This window comes from Tympanuchus pallidicinctus, unplaced genomic scaffold (assembly GCF_026119805.1).
Source record: "Tympanuchus pallidicinctus isolate F22 unplaced genomic scaffold, pur_lepc_1.0 scaffold10, whole genome shotgun sequence".
NCBI classification, from domain to species: domain Eukaryota; kingdom Metazoa; phylum Chordata; class Aves; order Galliformes; family Phasianidae; genus Tympanuchus; species Tympanuchus pallidicinctus.
The window spans coordinates 20,209,316-20,225,578 of NW_026294619.1; the positions used below are offsets into that span (position 1 = coordinate 20,209,316).

The window sequence follows — 16,263 nt, forward strand, 5'->3', positions numbered from 1 at the left end:
ATTTTGTGTGGTGTTATTTAGAAAAAAAAGGTACATCATGCCCTGGGATTAATTTAAGCAGTAAAGAGAAGTTGCTAAAAATCTGAAGATGCTTTGGTTTTTTTTGTTTTTTGTTTTTTTTTGGTGTTTTTTTTTTTTTTTTTTTTTTCTTCAAATGCTTATATGTGAAGTAGATTCCTGAATTCCTATATTTTTTCTTTTACAGATAATTCTGTATTCTGGAGATAGGATTTATAATCATTATTATCCTGCTCTGAGTGGGCGGTTGCAATTTACTAGTTCTGATCCCAAATCTGGTGATGGTTCAGTGGATATCTTGAATTTAAAGTCAGCAGATACTGGCACATACCAGTGCAAAGTGAAGAAGGCTCCTGGAGTTGAAAGCCAAAAAATACAGCTGAATGTACTTGGTAAGCAAGTTTGTTTTTTTTTCTTTCTTGAGTTTTCAATGGCATATTTGTGTTTATGCTATCCTTCATTTGATATATACAATGAAAACGTATGTAGGGCAAAGTCACACTGAATCTACAATAGTGCATCCATTATTAAGTCTTCAGGACAGGGGCAGGCAAAGGAAATAATGGAGTTGATGAGCGTTTAAAAAAATTTTGCATTTGATTTGTATTTCATAGAATTTTTTTCATTCTTACAAAGGCTTTTTTGTACAAAATTTCTATAGTAAAATGTGCTGATGAACTAAAACATTACTATTGTGATTGTGACTTATTAATTCAGTAATATTTTGTTTATCAGTAAAGCCAGCAAGCACTAAATGCTCCATTGAAGGATCACAGGAGATTGGAAAGGACATTACATTGAAGTGTGCATCACAAGAAGGAACCCCACTTCTGTATTATGACTGGAGAAGAGTAGTAACTGGCACACAAGGACTTCCTGCAACTTCCGTGCTAAGTATTGTCAAGCTTTAAGTATTTCAGAATAATGAATAATAAAGATTGTATTCATATTTTTGACATATTTTGACTTGTTAGCAGCTTTATGCATGCTTTTAATATAGAGCAGTATAGAGAAGTCACTTCTATCCTTTCAGTGGATAATAAAACTGACATTTAAACAAGCTAATCCAAGTTGAGAGATATCTTTACCATTAGGTTTGCAGGATCATGCTCATCTCTGCATATATGTGTTTTGACTGCTCTAGCTTGCTGATTCTTAGCTGCTTTTCTGTTCATGTGGATGGGGTAAAGAATCAGAATAAAATCTAGACCAGTGGTTTGAACTGCGTTTTCGAAACCAGAAATGAAACTTGAATTTTAGTAGGGATTGAAGAGAGAGCTTCAATTCCTGATCAAGTTAATGAACTGCTTAGTTATGAAGGGGAGAGAATACATATCTGTAGAAGAAAAATTGTCATGAGTAAAGGAAAAGAGAAGGTTGTTTCTCTTCTTATGTGCTAACATCCAGGAAAGAATTTTCTTAAAAATGTTGTGTGGTAAATTGAGAATTATGGCAATATTGGATTTTTTTCTTGTGAAAACTTAATTGCTGAAGTTTATTAGAAAAATTGATTTTACTCATTTTGTCAGTTCAGTTCATTGGTAGTCTGTGAGTTCTGACTTTGAAAGTTATTCTGGAATATTTTATGTGATTACGCATCTGAAAAACCTTGTGCTGTTCTTCTTGAGCTTGCCTTGTGGTAGTGCTATTTGATATGTCCTATTTCTTGTTTTGACAACAAGCAGTTAGTTACTAGTGTCTCTGTGTATCACTCAGGGCCTTAAGTTTCTATTGTTCTCTCTTCATCCACATTGCAAGTTTGTCTCATAAGTAAACTTGACAGTTTTAGTGCTGAACAAGAATGAGGAAGTATACGAAAATGGTGTGTAACATCATAAAGCTACTGTTGCTTCGGGTTTGGGATTGTAGGATCCTGAGCACTGAATGTACTGTCAAGAACCTAGATGCTGCTTAACTTCAGCTGAAAGAGCTAGGTCTTTGTGAGATTCTTTCTTACTGTGATGTAATCCCTTGCCAGCTTTGGGTTTAAGTGCTGATGGCAAATCTATGAGCGGTCTAAGCGTTTAAGCCATTTGAAGTTCATATAGTAAAATCTCAAAGGTAGTTACCAGTTGCTTTAAAAGCCTTAAGAAGAAGCTTTTTCTGTTTTCACTCTCTCAGCCTATCTAGAGTTAGATGGTCACCCACTGGATAAGCCTTTTGTGTTGAAACAAAACACGAGGTTAGGGTGAGAGAACTTGCTGTTTTAAGCATCCTTTTTTTTTTCCATTGACAGAGCAATTTGAAGGCTTTAATGCTATAGTCAATTTCTGTGGCATAAATTTCTACTAAAGTAAAAGGCTTTTGCAAATAGTAGCATTCTGTGGTGTAGTAAACTTGTGGTTTTATTGTTTTCAGTGTGGCGTTTTTAGTTAGGATTTCATGTATGTGCTTGATTAATCTATTGCACTGAATCGGAAATTAAGCTTCAGTAAATGGTAAACCATTGCTTTTTATTCTTTGTAGATAAAAATACAGGGGAGCTTCTTTTGAAAAATGCCTCTAAGGACTATTCTGGTACATACAGTTGTGTTGCTTCAAACCGAGTTGGCACAGATGAATGTTCTGTTGAGCTGAATGTCACCCCTCGTAAGTGTTCGCTACGTAGTAGTCACATAGCATTTTATGTATTTGAATAATCTTGTTTCTCTTTAAAAGTTTAAAAGCAACAAACACTGTTTTGCAGCTGAGGGTTGCTGCTTTAATTTTGTACTTTGCCAAAAATTAGATTTTTTTTTTTCTTTGTGTAGAAAGATACAGTTCTCCTGTCATTTTAAATCATAGAATTGAAATTTACCTCTATTTCAACTGATAGATTAAGTTTGATGTTTAAATGCTATTGTAATTTATCTATTCTAGCTATAAATACAGCTGGTGTAATTGCTGGAGCTATTCTGGGAACTCTGTTGGGTCTTGCCTTATTGGCTTTTCTTGTCTTCTGTTGCTGTAAGAAGCATAGAGAGAAGAAATATGAGAAAGAAGTACATCATGAAATCAGGTAATGACATGCCTACCTTGAGGTACTGCTTGAAAATTAACGTGTCTTTCTGCAAGTGTCTTTTCTGTTTCAATCTGGTAAATTTATTAAAACACTAACAATTTATCTGAGAACTTGTTTTGAATATGGTGTAGGTAGTCAAGTCTACCTACTTTCAGTAAAGATCTTAAAGAAAATGAAAACTTTATTTTATTTTTTTTTTAACAAACAACATTTTTGTCTGCTGAGTCAGAATGAAAAGAAACAAATGGAAACGTTATTATGTAAGCTGCTGCATAGTAGTAATAGTGACTGAACTCTTGTTGTGCAACTGTTCTCTCTTTTCTTTCAGAGAAGATGTTCTGCCTCCAAAAAGTCGCAGTTCAACAGCGCGCAGCTACATAGGCAGCAATCGTTCTTCTCTGGGTTCAATGTCTCCCTCAAATATGGAAGGATACTCCAAAACTCCATATAGCCAGGTTCCAAGTGAAGACTTTGAACGTGCTTCTGGTCAAAACCAAACCATTGCATCTTCAAAGGTAGCTGCACCTAATTTAAGTAGAATGGGAGCTGTCCCTGTGATGATTCCAGCACAAAGCAAAGATGGGTCCATAGTATGAAATATTAATTTAAGACCTGTTTTTTTTTTTTTTTTTTAAGTGTTTGTTGTAAGTATTAGAGAGAACTACAGTATTCCAACCCTCATTTAAACAATGGCATGCAATTTTCCTTGAAGAAAATGTGTAGGTTTGAAAAGCCACCAATTCTCATTTTTAATTTTAAACTTCTTAGTGTGTAACAGCTGAACTATTGAAAGTGTGAAAATTCCTAAAATATCAGGTTTGGATTTCTGGTGGCTTACTGAAGAGACACTATTAGCTGATGTGCAGCTTTCAGAATCTGAAAGAGCAACACAACTGAGAAGTAACTGTTTCATATGTAGACTGTGAAATTCCTCAGTTCTTGAAGCTTTATTCTCAATCTTGGAGTAGCAGGACTATTTTAATTTGGCCACTGTCTGATGAACTTTCAGTGGGGCTGAAATACTGAGGATGAATTTGAATTCTGCTCAAACTCAGAGGATTTATGCAGTTCTTTAAATTGGTAATGTTTGTCTGGAGTGTTTCCTGAGTTAGTATCTCAGGGACTGCCAGTCATTTGGATGGTTCAGTTAATTTAATGAATCTCTTCTGAGTTTAAAGTCACAGAGAGTAGAAATGTGAAAGGAGATTTTGCAAGCTCCTTGTAATCAGAATTTTACTACAATAACTAATTCTAGCAGTGTCAGATAATTAATTTATCCTATGTAAACAAGTTTTATCAGTTTGTTACTAGTGGTATCTGAGTTCTCAAATCTATAGCTCAACTGTTACATTGTCAGAGTGAACATGCACCTCTGCAGGTCTTAAGTTAGCTGTATCTCACGTTTTCCAAAGTCTGCCTTAGATTCTAAGGCAGTGTTCTTTTCCTAAACCAAGTACCTAGAAGTTTCATGGGGCTTTATTAAAGCTATTAAGTAACTGGTATTTGATAGTTGCTCTTGGTCTAACATCACTTCAGAAAAATCTTTTCCAGGTTCAGGTAAGCAATAGGTAGTCTAAAGAGAATGATGCATTTTAGTGTGAATTTGCAAGGAATTCACTTCCTCACTTCTTGTCTGTTCAATAACCCTAAATATTCTTAATAGATGTTTAGAATTCTCATCAGCAAGAGCTTCATACAACCAGAGTCTAAGAGAACATAGTTACCCAGAGTTGTTGATAGGAACGTGATGTTTGAAGAGTTAATTTAAAAAAAAAAAAAAAAAAAAGCCATTGCATTTTTGCAAACTTAAAACATTACAGGAGAAATAGAATAATTCCTGATCTTAATTGCACACCTACTTAAAGGTAATTGATAGTTTCTGATGAGTGATATTGTATATCTGTAACAGCTAGATTTAAAGTTAAATGCTGTTTGAATCTTTGTTTTTTTTATTTTTACTTCCCGTTTACTAACCTCTTTCTCATCTTGTGCTTGGGAGTGTAGGGAGGAATCCCTTCAGCTTATTCTAGGTAAAGATGTTGAATTGCCCGTTAGTTTGGAAAACTCTAAATGAATATAGTATGTGGCACAGAGGTTGATGAAGAAAATATTTGAAGAGCCTGTTGAAAGGTATATAATAGGAGTGTTTGTATGTAGCAGCAGTGTGAGATAAGAATTCCTCAAACTTCTAGGCTTCGTGTTCTGCTTTCTTGTAGCTGGTTAATTAGGTCTGTGATAAGTTATTTGACTTTCTATTAAATAATTGTCTTTTGTGTAGTTAGATGTACAATTTTTGGTTGGCTCTGTTAATGTAGAAAACATACCCTTCATACTGAATTTAGATACTTGAATGGCTACTAAGTGTTCTAGACTTAACAATTTTACACATTTGGAACTTTTTTAGATTGTAAACTTATACTGTTAGAGATTGGACTTTTTATCTTTCATGTGTGCCTTTTCAATAAACTTTGCCTGATTGTATCTTCAGTTTTTATGAAATTTCTGGTGCCTAAATTTACTGTTTGGACAGGTGCTTAGATGATGGTACAATTTTTAAAACATGACACTGTGATCTGATTTCTTGATTCTTATGTACTATTTATACCTCTTCTTGCCTGTTTTTTGGATGTGATTTCAGTGGCTCTCTGTATTGTTCTGTATTTCAAAATGTGAGTTACTCCTTCAATTGATAATTACGATGTGTTTATATTCCTGAAAACTGTTCAGTTGTACTAATTAGATGGATGATTGACTCTCACTTGTGTGGTGAATAATAGGTTTAGAAACTGTGCCAAACACATGCTTGTGAAGAACAATAAATGAGGAGACATCTTCTTGCATCCAATTACTATGATAGAAGAGACTTTAGGATATTTTAATCGTAATCTGATTGTTTATCTTGAAACTAAGGCCTTTCCTAAATGAAAGGGTGTGGTTATTTGGATCATAAATAAAAGCTGAGTACTAGAACTAGACCTGAGTCACAGACTGAGAAATAGCTAGAGACCTAAGACCTTTGCAGGCAGCAAACCTACGGAACTTAGTTCTTAGCCATCTATGGACATATGTGAGATTAGGTGTGGCTTTTTTCTTTTCTTTTTTTCTTTTTTCTTTTCTTTTTTTTTTTTTTTTTTTTTTTTGCCCTGTGAGTCCGTGCTTTCCATCAGGTAAGCCCTGGGACACTCAAGAATAGTTATCTCACTCAAACATACAGATTGGAGTTTACACATACTTTAATGCTCTGTCAGATTGCACAAAACAATAAATTGACAGAATGAAAGGACAGCATGATATGCCCTAAGAGCCTAGCTGTTGGGCTTAGTAGCCTTGGCAGTGTCTGTCTATTTATGTACTGGCATGGAAAATAAAAAGAATGGAATCTGACATAGTCCGTATCTGAAATAAAGAACCTCTGACTTGGGGTAAGCTTTCCCTCAAGTTGCTCTCATCATGCCTTTTTAAATGAATAAAACACTACAGCAACATAATAGCACTATTATAAATGATTTCTTCAGTCAGTGGATTCATAATTATAATTCAACACTGCATTATAATTCTCAAAAGCAGTTACTGTAGTTCAGCAGCAATTTTTAGCTGTGTAGGACACGAACTGAGGAATCACGAGGTGTCCGATACAGATAAACCTGCTAACAGAACTTCTGTGGGAGGTAACGGCAGCTGATATACCAGTTAGAAGGTGGCATTTGTACTGTCTCATGTTATTTAAAAAGAGGAAAAAAAAAAAAAGAGAGAAATAGAGGAGGGAGGCTTGATATCATTATGTAAATAGTCTGAATGAGCTCAAGAAATTACTAGATAATGCCATGACTGTGAACTTGCTTGTTAAGGATGACAGTGTAGAAGAAACCATTGAATTTTAGCATGGTGTGAATAGTGTTAGACTTGTAGTACTGTAGAGGTTATGTAACATTTGTCCATACACTACGAGCCTTTTCATAAACTTCTAAAATGGATATTTAAAGATAATTATGTGAATCTTCCTTACCTAAAAAAGAATACTTTTTTTTTTTTTTTTTTAACTATGTAGTGCACAGAAATGCCTTGTTGGAAGGGTAAAAGATAACTTTTGGAGCAAATGTACAGTGCATACATCGTTCTCTAATAGTCACGTTTGTATTAGATGTATGCTTCCTGCTTAATAGTACAAATAAGACTTGTTAATTGCAAGCTGTCTCTGTAATAATGAATATTGTATATTACTGTTTTCCAGGATAGCCTTTTGGTTTTGCTCTTAACTGTGTATATTCCAGATCACTTTAGATCGCTGTGGTAGTCTAAAGACACAATACTATTTGTATCACTTGAACCTTGTTTTATACACTTGATAGGTGCTTTCTAGGGCCCTTTGGGTGTTGGTCCTCTGGTGTGCAACACAGCTCAAATGAAATTGGAGCAATAACATTTCCTGGAATACAACATGTTGCAACATTGCTTTATACTTCTCGTGCACAAAGCATGAACTTGAATATTGATATGAATTTCAGTATATGAGGTTTTATATTCACATTTTTAGGGAATGGTATTATACAATGCAAGTACTGTGAGTGAATCTGTAAAAACAAATTCAAAATTTTAAAATGCTGTAGTTCCATGACAGACTTGTGTACTTTTTGAAATAAAACTGTTGGAGAAAACAGTAGTCTGTCTTTATTCTAAAGCAGCAGTTATGTATGCCTTCAGCTTTCTTTCTGTAATTAGAAGTGAACTAATAAATATGGCTGTGTATACCACACTGGCAGTAATCATTTATTGCTTCTTTTCCCCCCATTAATTTCAAAATAAAGGAAAATGAAACTGTTTATAAGTATTTTAAAACCTACAGTTTATATGAGAATTCTTACTGTAGGTACACTAATGCAGTGGTCAGTTTAAACAAATTCTGAAACAATAAAGTGGGAAGGATCTTAATTTTTGTCCTCTGTTATTTTAGCTAGAACTAAGTATTGCTGAATCTAATAAATTCTTATAAAATTCAAACAAGAATGTTTACACTAAAAATGTTTGGATAAAATGCTTGTTTTTATGCTGTCAACCAAATTTTATTTAAAAAAAAAAAAAAAAATTCAAGTGAAGTTGGCCTGGAATATTCTCTACCTCTTAACCTTGCAAACCAACTGATAATTTATCATTTAACTTATGCAAGTTCTCTAGTGTCATCTTGGGCACTTCCATTTAATCTCAGGAAAGAAAGCCTAGCAAGAACAATGTTTGTGTTATTATCATGTTCTGCGTTTACCACTGGAGGCCTAAATTACTTAGATTTAATGTATGCATATCTTCATATGATAATGCATACCTGTGCTGTGCCAGGTGCTTGTCATTTCTTAGTCTATGTCTTATATCTATTTAATGTGTATGCAAACAGAAGTTGTTAAATAGTAAGAGTATTACTAAGAGTAGAAGCCCTTTTTTATGTATTTCAAATTATGGTATTTGCTTAAATACAAAAGAAAACCTGATAAAAATGAAGATTTATGTTGTTGCTCTTTGTAGAACTTTCTCTACCTTTTTAACTTGTTAACTTAAAGGTTTCGGTTCTTTCACAGGTTGGCAGTTTTCTCTCAAACTTCAGTGCTTCAGCTGCTCCAGTGATTTTACTTAGAAACAGATAATTGTGAATCAGAGGAGCAGCTGGATGTGGGAATTCTAGCAAAACAGCCCTTCCTTGATAGTCTTGTAAAAGATGAGAGGACACTTATTAGGTAGTTTCATAAAATTTTTGTGGTCTTTACATATATAATCAGGCAATGCTTTGGGTAATGTTTTTTATAAGGTCTGTCTTGTTTCTTCACGAAGCTTGGACTTACTGTGAGTTTACTATTTCAAACTTCTTTGCAGGTGGAGGGGCTCTGTAATTACACTGGTAGGTAAGAAATTACTAGATCACTTTAGAAAACAGTTAATGCAAGCTACTTAGTCTTGCTTTTTTGTCTATGACAATTCTTATCCATAAAATCAAAAGAACAGAACTGCTTCTAAAGAAAATAGCTAATTAAGGAGCAAAAGTGAATTGAATGAATGGGAAAAGCTTGTCTAGACTGTCTATCTTTCCAGATCTCAAGATCTTTTAAATTCATAATTCAGTTGATGAATGACTATTCCCAGGTACTCAGTTCTGGGGAAGGGGAAGTTTTGTAAACAGGGATTCTGTAATGAGTTTATATCGCTATAAGTCAGTGCCACCTTCACGTACTGCTGCTTAGAATACTTAAATTCTCAGTTGTCTAGTTGTCCTTGTAGGCCAGGGAACTTTGAGTAAGAAAATTAATAATTAGGTAGCAGAGCTGATAGCTGTATTTTGGTGGTGGTTCTTTTTGTTTTGTGGATCAGTATAGGCCTTGAACTTTTTTTTTTTTTTTTTTTTTGCTTGTTTTCAATTGTACTGACTGGATGAAGGATACTTCTGCCATATTATTTAGAAAAAAATGCAGTTTTTTAGCTCATACCAAAGATCTTGATATGGTGTTAGGGGGAGTGGGAGGTGGGAGGGAAGGGATAGCGTTGCAAACAAGTTGAGTAAGTTGGTTATGTAATTTGATTATGTAACAATTTTAAAACAGCAATATTAGAATAGATGTTAACATCTGAAAGCACATCATTTTACTTTCAGTAATCTAATTTTTTCTTCAGGGAAAAACCTCTTGAGGCAGTATGTCCACTGGGAAGCTCAGAAAACTGTGTGATGCAATGACAGTTGTCCCATTTCTCAGGGCTGGAAGCTTTGGTTCTGTAAGCGGCAGGCAGGCAGGGTGGAAGTTGAGCTAAGTAGCTGAGGGGTAACAGACTTCTTTCCAGGAGTACTCTTTGATCTCCTTATTTCATATTCCTTGATAATACTTCAATTGCACAGAAGTGTGCAGCAGAGCATCCTTTCTCAGTGTTCAAGGTCTCTGCAGCTGTCAGTAGCAACTTGCAGCATCTTGCTAGTCGTGTGAATGGACAGCGTTTATAAGAAACTACTTGCTGAAGTCAAAACACTTGATCTGTGCCATTCTTATGCATAGGAGATTAAGATTTAAAAAAATAAAAAAGTTTTACTACAGATTTCTACTTACCTGTAGAAAAGCTCAAGTAGGAGAGAAACTGCTACCCTTAAACCAGAAGTAAAGGTAGCTGGAGGTAATGCATAAAAATTCCTGAATGGCTTGCAACTTCTGAATGAGATGGCAACTCTGGGGCACAGCTGGTGTTTTGTAGAACTTGTCAAAAAGCTTATGTTTTTGCTGCCAGCACTCTACTGTTTAGCCCAATAAATAGAATGTCCTTTTATGTCACTTCCAATACTTCCAAGAGTAGAAACAATTCATGTAAGCTTGGAGGAGCTGTGAAATACAAAATTAAGCTTGCAGTTACTTAATGTAGTCTAACCTGTTTCTTGTGGCCTTTGAGTACTCTGGGATTTTTCTTGTGTGCCAGTAGCTTCAAGTGGACTGTTTGGGGTTGCCCTAATTTTGTCCCTGTATTCTATAATCTAATGTGAAATTGCTTAAGAATTGCAATGCCTTGCTTCAGACTTGAGTTTTGGTGAAGGTCACTTCTTTATGGAACTTATTTGAATTTAATTACCTTGTTATTCCTGTGTAAGACAGAAAACTCAACATGTTTGAAGTGCAAAACTTGAAAAATGCTGTTCTCTCATGCTTGCTCCAGCTGGCTTACAAAAAAAAACAAAAAACAAACAAACAAAAAAAACACATATATATATATGGCTAAATATGAGCCCTTTGGACCAAAGTGATCCATTTTCTGTTTGAGAATACCGATTGCCCTCTGGTGGCTGACCTGTTAGCTGCCTTTAATCCTTTTGCTGATGCTAAAAGGCACTGCATAGTTGTACTGATGGCTAAGGAATGCTGTGTTCTGTCAAAAGAGAACACAGTAAATTTCTTAAACAGTTATTTTTCTAATTGTTTGTTCAGGAATATAGATTAAGAAAGTGACTGTTGCAATCTGCATCAATTAAGAAACTTTATTTCTCTGTATAAGATCTGACAAAGAGCTGTAAACTGTACAGGTATCATTAAAGGAAATGCGCAGCTGAGATATGAGTATAGGATTTGACAGATATTAACAGTTTTGATGCAAAATACTACTTCTGTTACCTTTACAAAGCCTATTGCTAAGCTGTAAGTACAAATTTGCTACATTCTTTATACTTCAAAAAAAAAAAAAAAAAAATATCACTGAAGCCTGATGGACTACTGTGGACCAGAGCTTAGTGATGATCCTTGAAATACCTGTTTTGCTAAGGCTGAAGTTAAGGTCAACAGCATTGCTTCTTCATTTGCAGGCCTTTCAGGGGAAAAAAAGTTTCTCAGACCTCTTTAATTATAGCAGTTGAATTTTTTTAAGAGGCAAGACAATGAAAAGTGTGGTTTTTGTAAAATAAAATAAAATAAATTAAAAAAAATACAGTTCTGATCATGCTAGGCTTGCCTAATTGGAAGGTATTGAAGTTAAATATTATTACATCTTCTTAAAATTGAAATTGTTGCTGTTTGAAGTTCAGTGGTATTATTTAAATAAGATATACCAATATGATATATTTTTTTTAATACTGGATGATTTGGGTAGGCAGGGCTGAACTTCAGACAACCTTCAAAAATACTTTATTCCTAGATGAAAGAGCTGAAAGCAGTGTTAGAGCCTTTGTGCTGAGCAGCCCTATTTTCCCCAAATTAGCATAATTTTCTTGCCCTCGGTTATACCTGGGCAAGCTATGATTTTAATCAGCACTCTGAGAGGGCTATTAACTGACAGTGAAAATTGGGTCATTACATTACACATGTGAATTTTATTCTGACAACATTCTGTGTCTGTGACAGCCATATTAGCAAGCTAACTTGCTGCTGGCTTTATGGTTTGTTCCTGAGGGGAAATTGCTGAACATGCAAGGAGCTATAGGACATCTTTAATGTGTGATGTGGCCAACAGATGTGCACTCACCTGCAGCAGTGACAATAACAAAATAGTTCCAAGGCACGGAAGTAGAGGATTAGAGTTGAAGTCCTGGCTATGTCATTACTTTGCCACATAATTTGTTTTTCTCATTTTTTTGAACACTGGGAACATCTCCTTATTTTTATCAGTTTTCACATCTCAGAATCACAGAATGGCTTGGGTTGGAAAGGATCTTAAAGATCATCTAGTTCCAACCTGCCTGCCAGGAACAGGGTTGTCAGCTACTAGATCCAGCTGCACAGGGCACCCAGAGAATGGAGATAATTCTGTGGACTGCTAGAGACTTTAGAACTAGATTTGCCTATCACTTTGCTTTTTTTTTTTTAAAAAAAAAAAAAAAAAAAAAAAAAAACTAGCCATACATACTTAAACTGACAAACTGAGATTTTCTTTCCTGTTGTTGCTTTATCACAGCTACATGAATAAGTCCTAGCTGCATGCAAAGCTTCATTTGCCAGTCTGCATTTTTCTTTTTTTCTTTTTTAAATAAAGATTTACTTAGATGAGGAGGAGAAGAAAATGAAGACTGAAAGTATCAGGACAGTACAGAAGGGAAAGCGGATTAGGTTGTATTTGTCTGATGTTGCCCTTCCAGCTCTCCTAAGCATTTGATTTTTACCTTCAACTTCTTCTGAACAAATGGGCGATCAAAAACTATCATTCTGTCTAAGCTGGTCTGTGTGTGCCACATAACAGACTTCTGTTTTCACATGCAGGCATGTTAATTGTCTTAGACTCATTTGTGGAAGGGAGTGAGCAGGACAGACTTGATGGAGAGCCATCATTATGTAAGCCCCGACTTGCATGCCCATTTTATCCTTGAGAATAGCTACCAAGCTTTATAAAACATGTGAGAGCTGTTTTTTCAGGGTTTTCCAGGAGAGTGGGATAGGATGAGTTGTGAGAGGAGCAGCTTATTTTTTTTTAGAAGGCATGTGTTCATTAACTACCTCTAATTATTAATTATTACTAATGAAATACTAATTATTAGTTACTTCTTTGAGAGCTGTTGATGGCAAAGGTCAGAAATAGGGATGTGTGTTAGCTGTATAGCAAGGACAGAAATACAGACAGTAAAGGGTACTTGTTGATTCAGTGTACAATTCCAATTAATATGTCTCTTAAGAGTATCATTTAATTCTATCAAATACAACTTCAGGCTGATGGCAGTGTTCTTTTTCCCTCAGTACAAGAGTTGAGGACAGACAGATGCATGAAGTTGGAGTGGGATATAAATTCCAGGAGAAAAAAGTAACGTTGCCAGAATCTTCCCAAATGGAGAGCATGGTAGATAAATGATGCTGAAAATTTGCTTTCTCACATTGTTACATGTAGTTACTCATTTAAAAAAAAATTGAAAACAATTTATAAACAGTAATCAGAATAAGAGGGTAGAACACTGCTTTGAATTATACTTCCAAGCATGGTTTTTGAAGGTATCCATTTTTATTATCGCATGCACCTGGAAGGTTTTACTCAAAGTGTAATTGAAATTGAAATGTGACAGTTTGTGAGGAAGAGCACAAGATGTTACAGAGATAGCTTGAGTCAGCTTTATAAATACAGATTTGACAGAGGAACAGTGGTGGAGTTGAGGCATATTTTAAACATCTGCGAGGACTGGGGTGGCAATACAAAAAGTCTTAATAGGTTGAAATGGTGGAGTAAGAAAATGAGATCTTTCTAGTAAATGCAGCAGATGTATACACGTTGAAGAGCTGGTTTGTGTATCGTGTCTTGAAAATGAATATTGTTTACTGTTAAGTACTTTTTATTGAGTACGGATGTGTCACTGGATACTTTGAAAAAAATATATTTTTTTTAGTATTTAGCAGTAAACAAAAGTGTGTGATTCTTTGATGGTTCAAGTTACTGGGATGAAACTGAAGAAACAGTCATCCCAGCAGTCTTATCCAGAAACTTTACAAAATGACTGTAGTGCTGGGAAATTCATGAGAATTTTCAGATAACTTAGTTGAAAATGCTGGAAAATTTGTGATGAATGAAAATTGCATTATTAGCTAGGTGAAGAGTGATCCTATTAGTTGTTGCTGACACTTGACTTGAGTGGACTTGAAGTGTGTTCTTGGCAAACTCAGTCGTTTCTTTTCAAGTTAGCTAATAAACACTGTTAGCTTGCTACTCCACTGTACTTGTTTTATGTAGAACAGTGGTATAAATTCTTACCTGAAAGGCCATTGTTTGGATCATTATCTGAATCACGCATTTAATTGCTGTATGTTAAATTGCCTGGCCCATTTTTAATTTAGATTAATGATATTCTTTTTTTCTTATAGTCTGACATCGCACACAAGATTGGTGACATAACAGTGGTATAAACATGAAGAAACACACATCATTTTTTGCATGAATTTCAAGTATGGTGAAACCGAAGTTCAAAATGAAGTGCTGGGTTTTTTATTTTTTATTTTTTTTTTGTACTTTTTCTCACTTTAGATCCAAGACTGTAAAATAGGCTGTATTCAGTTTTGTAAGTACCAAATATGTTAAAGAATACTTTTAATGCCAAGTTTACAGACATTTTTCCTGGTGGTTCTGTTTTGAAAAGCACGCACAATCACTCCGCTCTGCCCCACTTCCACGTCAATTCAGAAACTTCTCGAGTTCACAAAATCAATCCAGGTAGCAGAAATAACAGCCTTAAATGGTGGGGCAATGAAAAAGATTTTAAACTTTGAGTAGTTTTGTTTATCCCTAGCCTTCTGTCCTGCTGATACGATAGGAAGTGCATCATCAATTCAATGCTGTAGTGATACTAACGGAGACTTGGAATCTATGTTTGAAATGCACTGTATTTTAAGACTGTATATATTTTATAATACTTAATAAAATATACTTGAACGTCAAGGCATGCTTCAGCATAATCTGTTAATGCCGATGTTGTAGTAATTCATGTCTGTACAATGTCTCATTCTTTTTCTTCTCAGCTTTTCCCTGCAGGAAACTGGAGGAAAGAAGAGTGCTTTCTTTAAAGAAAGCTAATTACAGTATTTTTTTCCTTCTGTGATGTGAAACTTTGAGTATAGATTTCGTAATAAGAATCTGCCTAGCCGTAGAAGATCACTGTAGACTGATAGTGTGGTTGGGAACTTAATAATTCACTTTCTTCTTTTTTAAAAAAGTTATGACTGAAATGAAAAAGGTGGGAGCCTTTACCCCACTGATGTTTGGGCAGATTTAATAACTGTTCTCTGATAACTGACACAGTCGACGTAAATCAGAGCAAGCTGAAGGACTCTCCAGCACTGAGGAATTAACAACGAGGGTAGACAAGTTTAAACCTGTCTTTGATCATCAACACCTTTCTCTGCTGTGTGATTGGCTTTTTTTCTTTTTTGGTTGCTGTTTTTATTTTTAATCAGTTACATGCAGTTATGAATTTAAATCTTAATCCAGTGATACCAGCTATGCTTTTCTCTGAAGGTAACTGTATGCTTTATTGGTGAAGCTGCCAGTTATAGCACTGAAAAGGTGTGCTTCTTATCAAATTATTTTTAGTCCTGGTTTTGAGAGGGGCATACCTGCTTCTACAATAATCTCTGAGATGCTTTTGACCAGAAAATCCATATGATTCTCTTTGTTACTGCACGTAAAAAATAAAACGTCAGGAAATAAGAATATTCTCGTAAGAAAAAGAGAAGAGTTTTAGAAGTCACAGGCTTGAGTAGCCAATGTTTTTTTTTAAGTCATTCCAAATCTGATTTAATTTCAGTGTTAGAATTGCAGAAAAAATACTTTGCCTTTTAGAAACACTTGTTTTTGTGCTAAATGTTATATTTCTCATCCTCTCTTCTGACTCCATGCTGCCTAAACTTGTGTGAGCAAATCTGGCAGGTAATTAATCAGGGTAAAATCTGTTGGGATCAGTATGAAAGTCACCTGATTGAGAAGCAACAATTGTTTGATGATCCATAAGGCAGTTATTTGTAAGTGAAGTTTAAGTTTTGTACTACAGTGTCTAAGATGAATAGGTATCATCCTCCTCCTCCTTCCCCAGTGAATGCCAATGTTTAAGTGCTTAATTGCTAGTGTTTTAGTAGAGGAGGGAAATGTAGGAATTAGTATGTGAGGCATTATGTCAATTAAAAAAAAAAAAAAGTTTTGTGAAAAGAACTTGGGGAAAATAGGAAAAAATGTCATGCACCGAAGTATGTCCTTGGAAGAATAAGAGAAAAGAATTAAACAGGAATTTCAGGACAAAAATTAAATTAACTTTAATATGCTTGTATTTTTAGTAAAGA

At 34.9% G+C, this 16,263-nt stretch overlaps 1 protein-coding gene across 4 annotated transcripts in view; it reads left to right on the forward strand.

The window, feature by feature from the left end:
* The window catches only part of CXADR (CXADR Ig-like cell adhesion molecule), a 29,458-nt gene extending 14,589 nt beyond the window's left edge, over positions 1 to 14,869 (forward strand). For 3 of the 4 annotated variants that reach the window (XM_052667062.1, XM_052667053.1, XM_052667034.1), the window contains exons 3-7: positions 206 to 410; positions 754 to 912; positions 2,485 to 2,607; positions 2,878 to 3,016; positions 3,348 to 7,674. In XM_052667062.1, coding sequence (XP_052523022.1) covers positions 206 to 410; positions 754 to 912; positions 2,485 to 2,607; positions 2,878 to 3,016; positions 3,348 to 3,615 — 894 coding nt within the window. In that variant the 3' untranslated portion in view covers positions 3,616 to 7,674. Of the gene's footprint in view, positions 1 to 205; positions 411 to 753; positions 913 to 2,484; positions 2,608 to 2,877; positions 3,017 to 3,347; positions 7,675 to 14,298 lie in introns of those variants that run through there. The other variant, XM_052667045.1, reaches the window with a different exon arrangement.
* Positions 14,870 to 16,263: the final 1,394 nt, after the last annotated feature.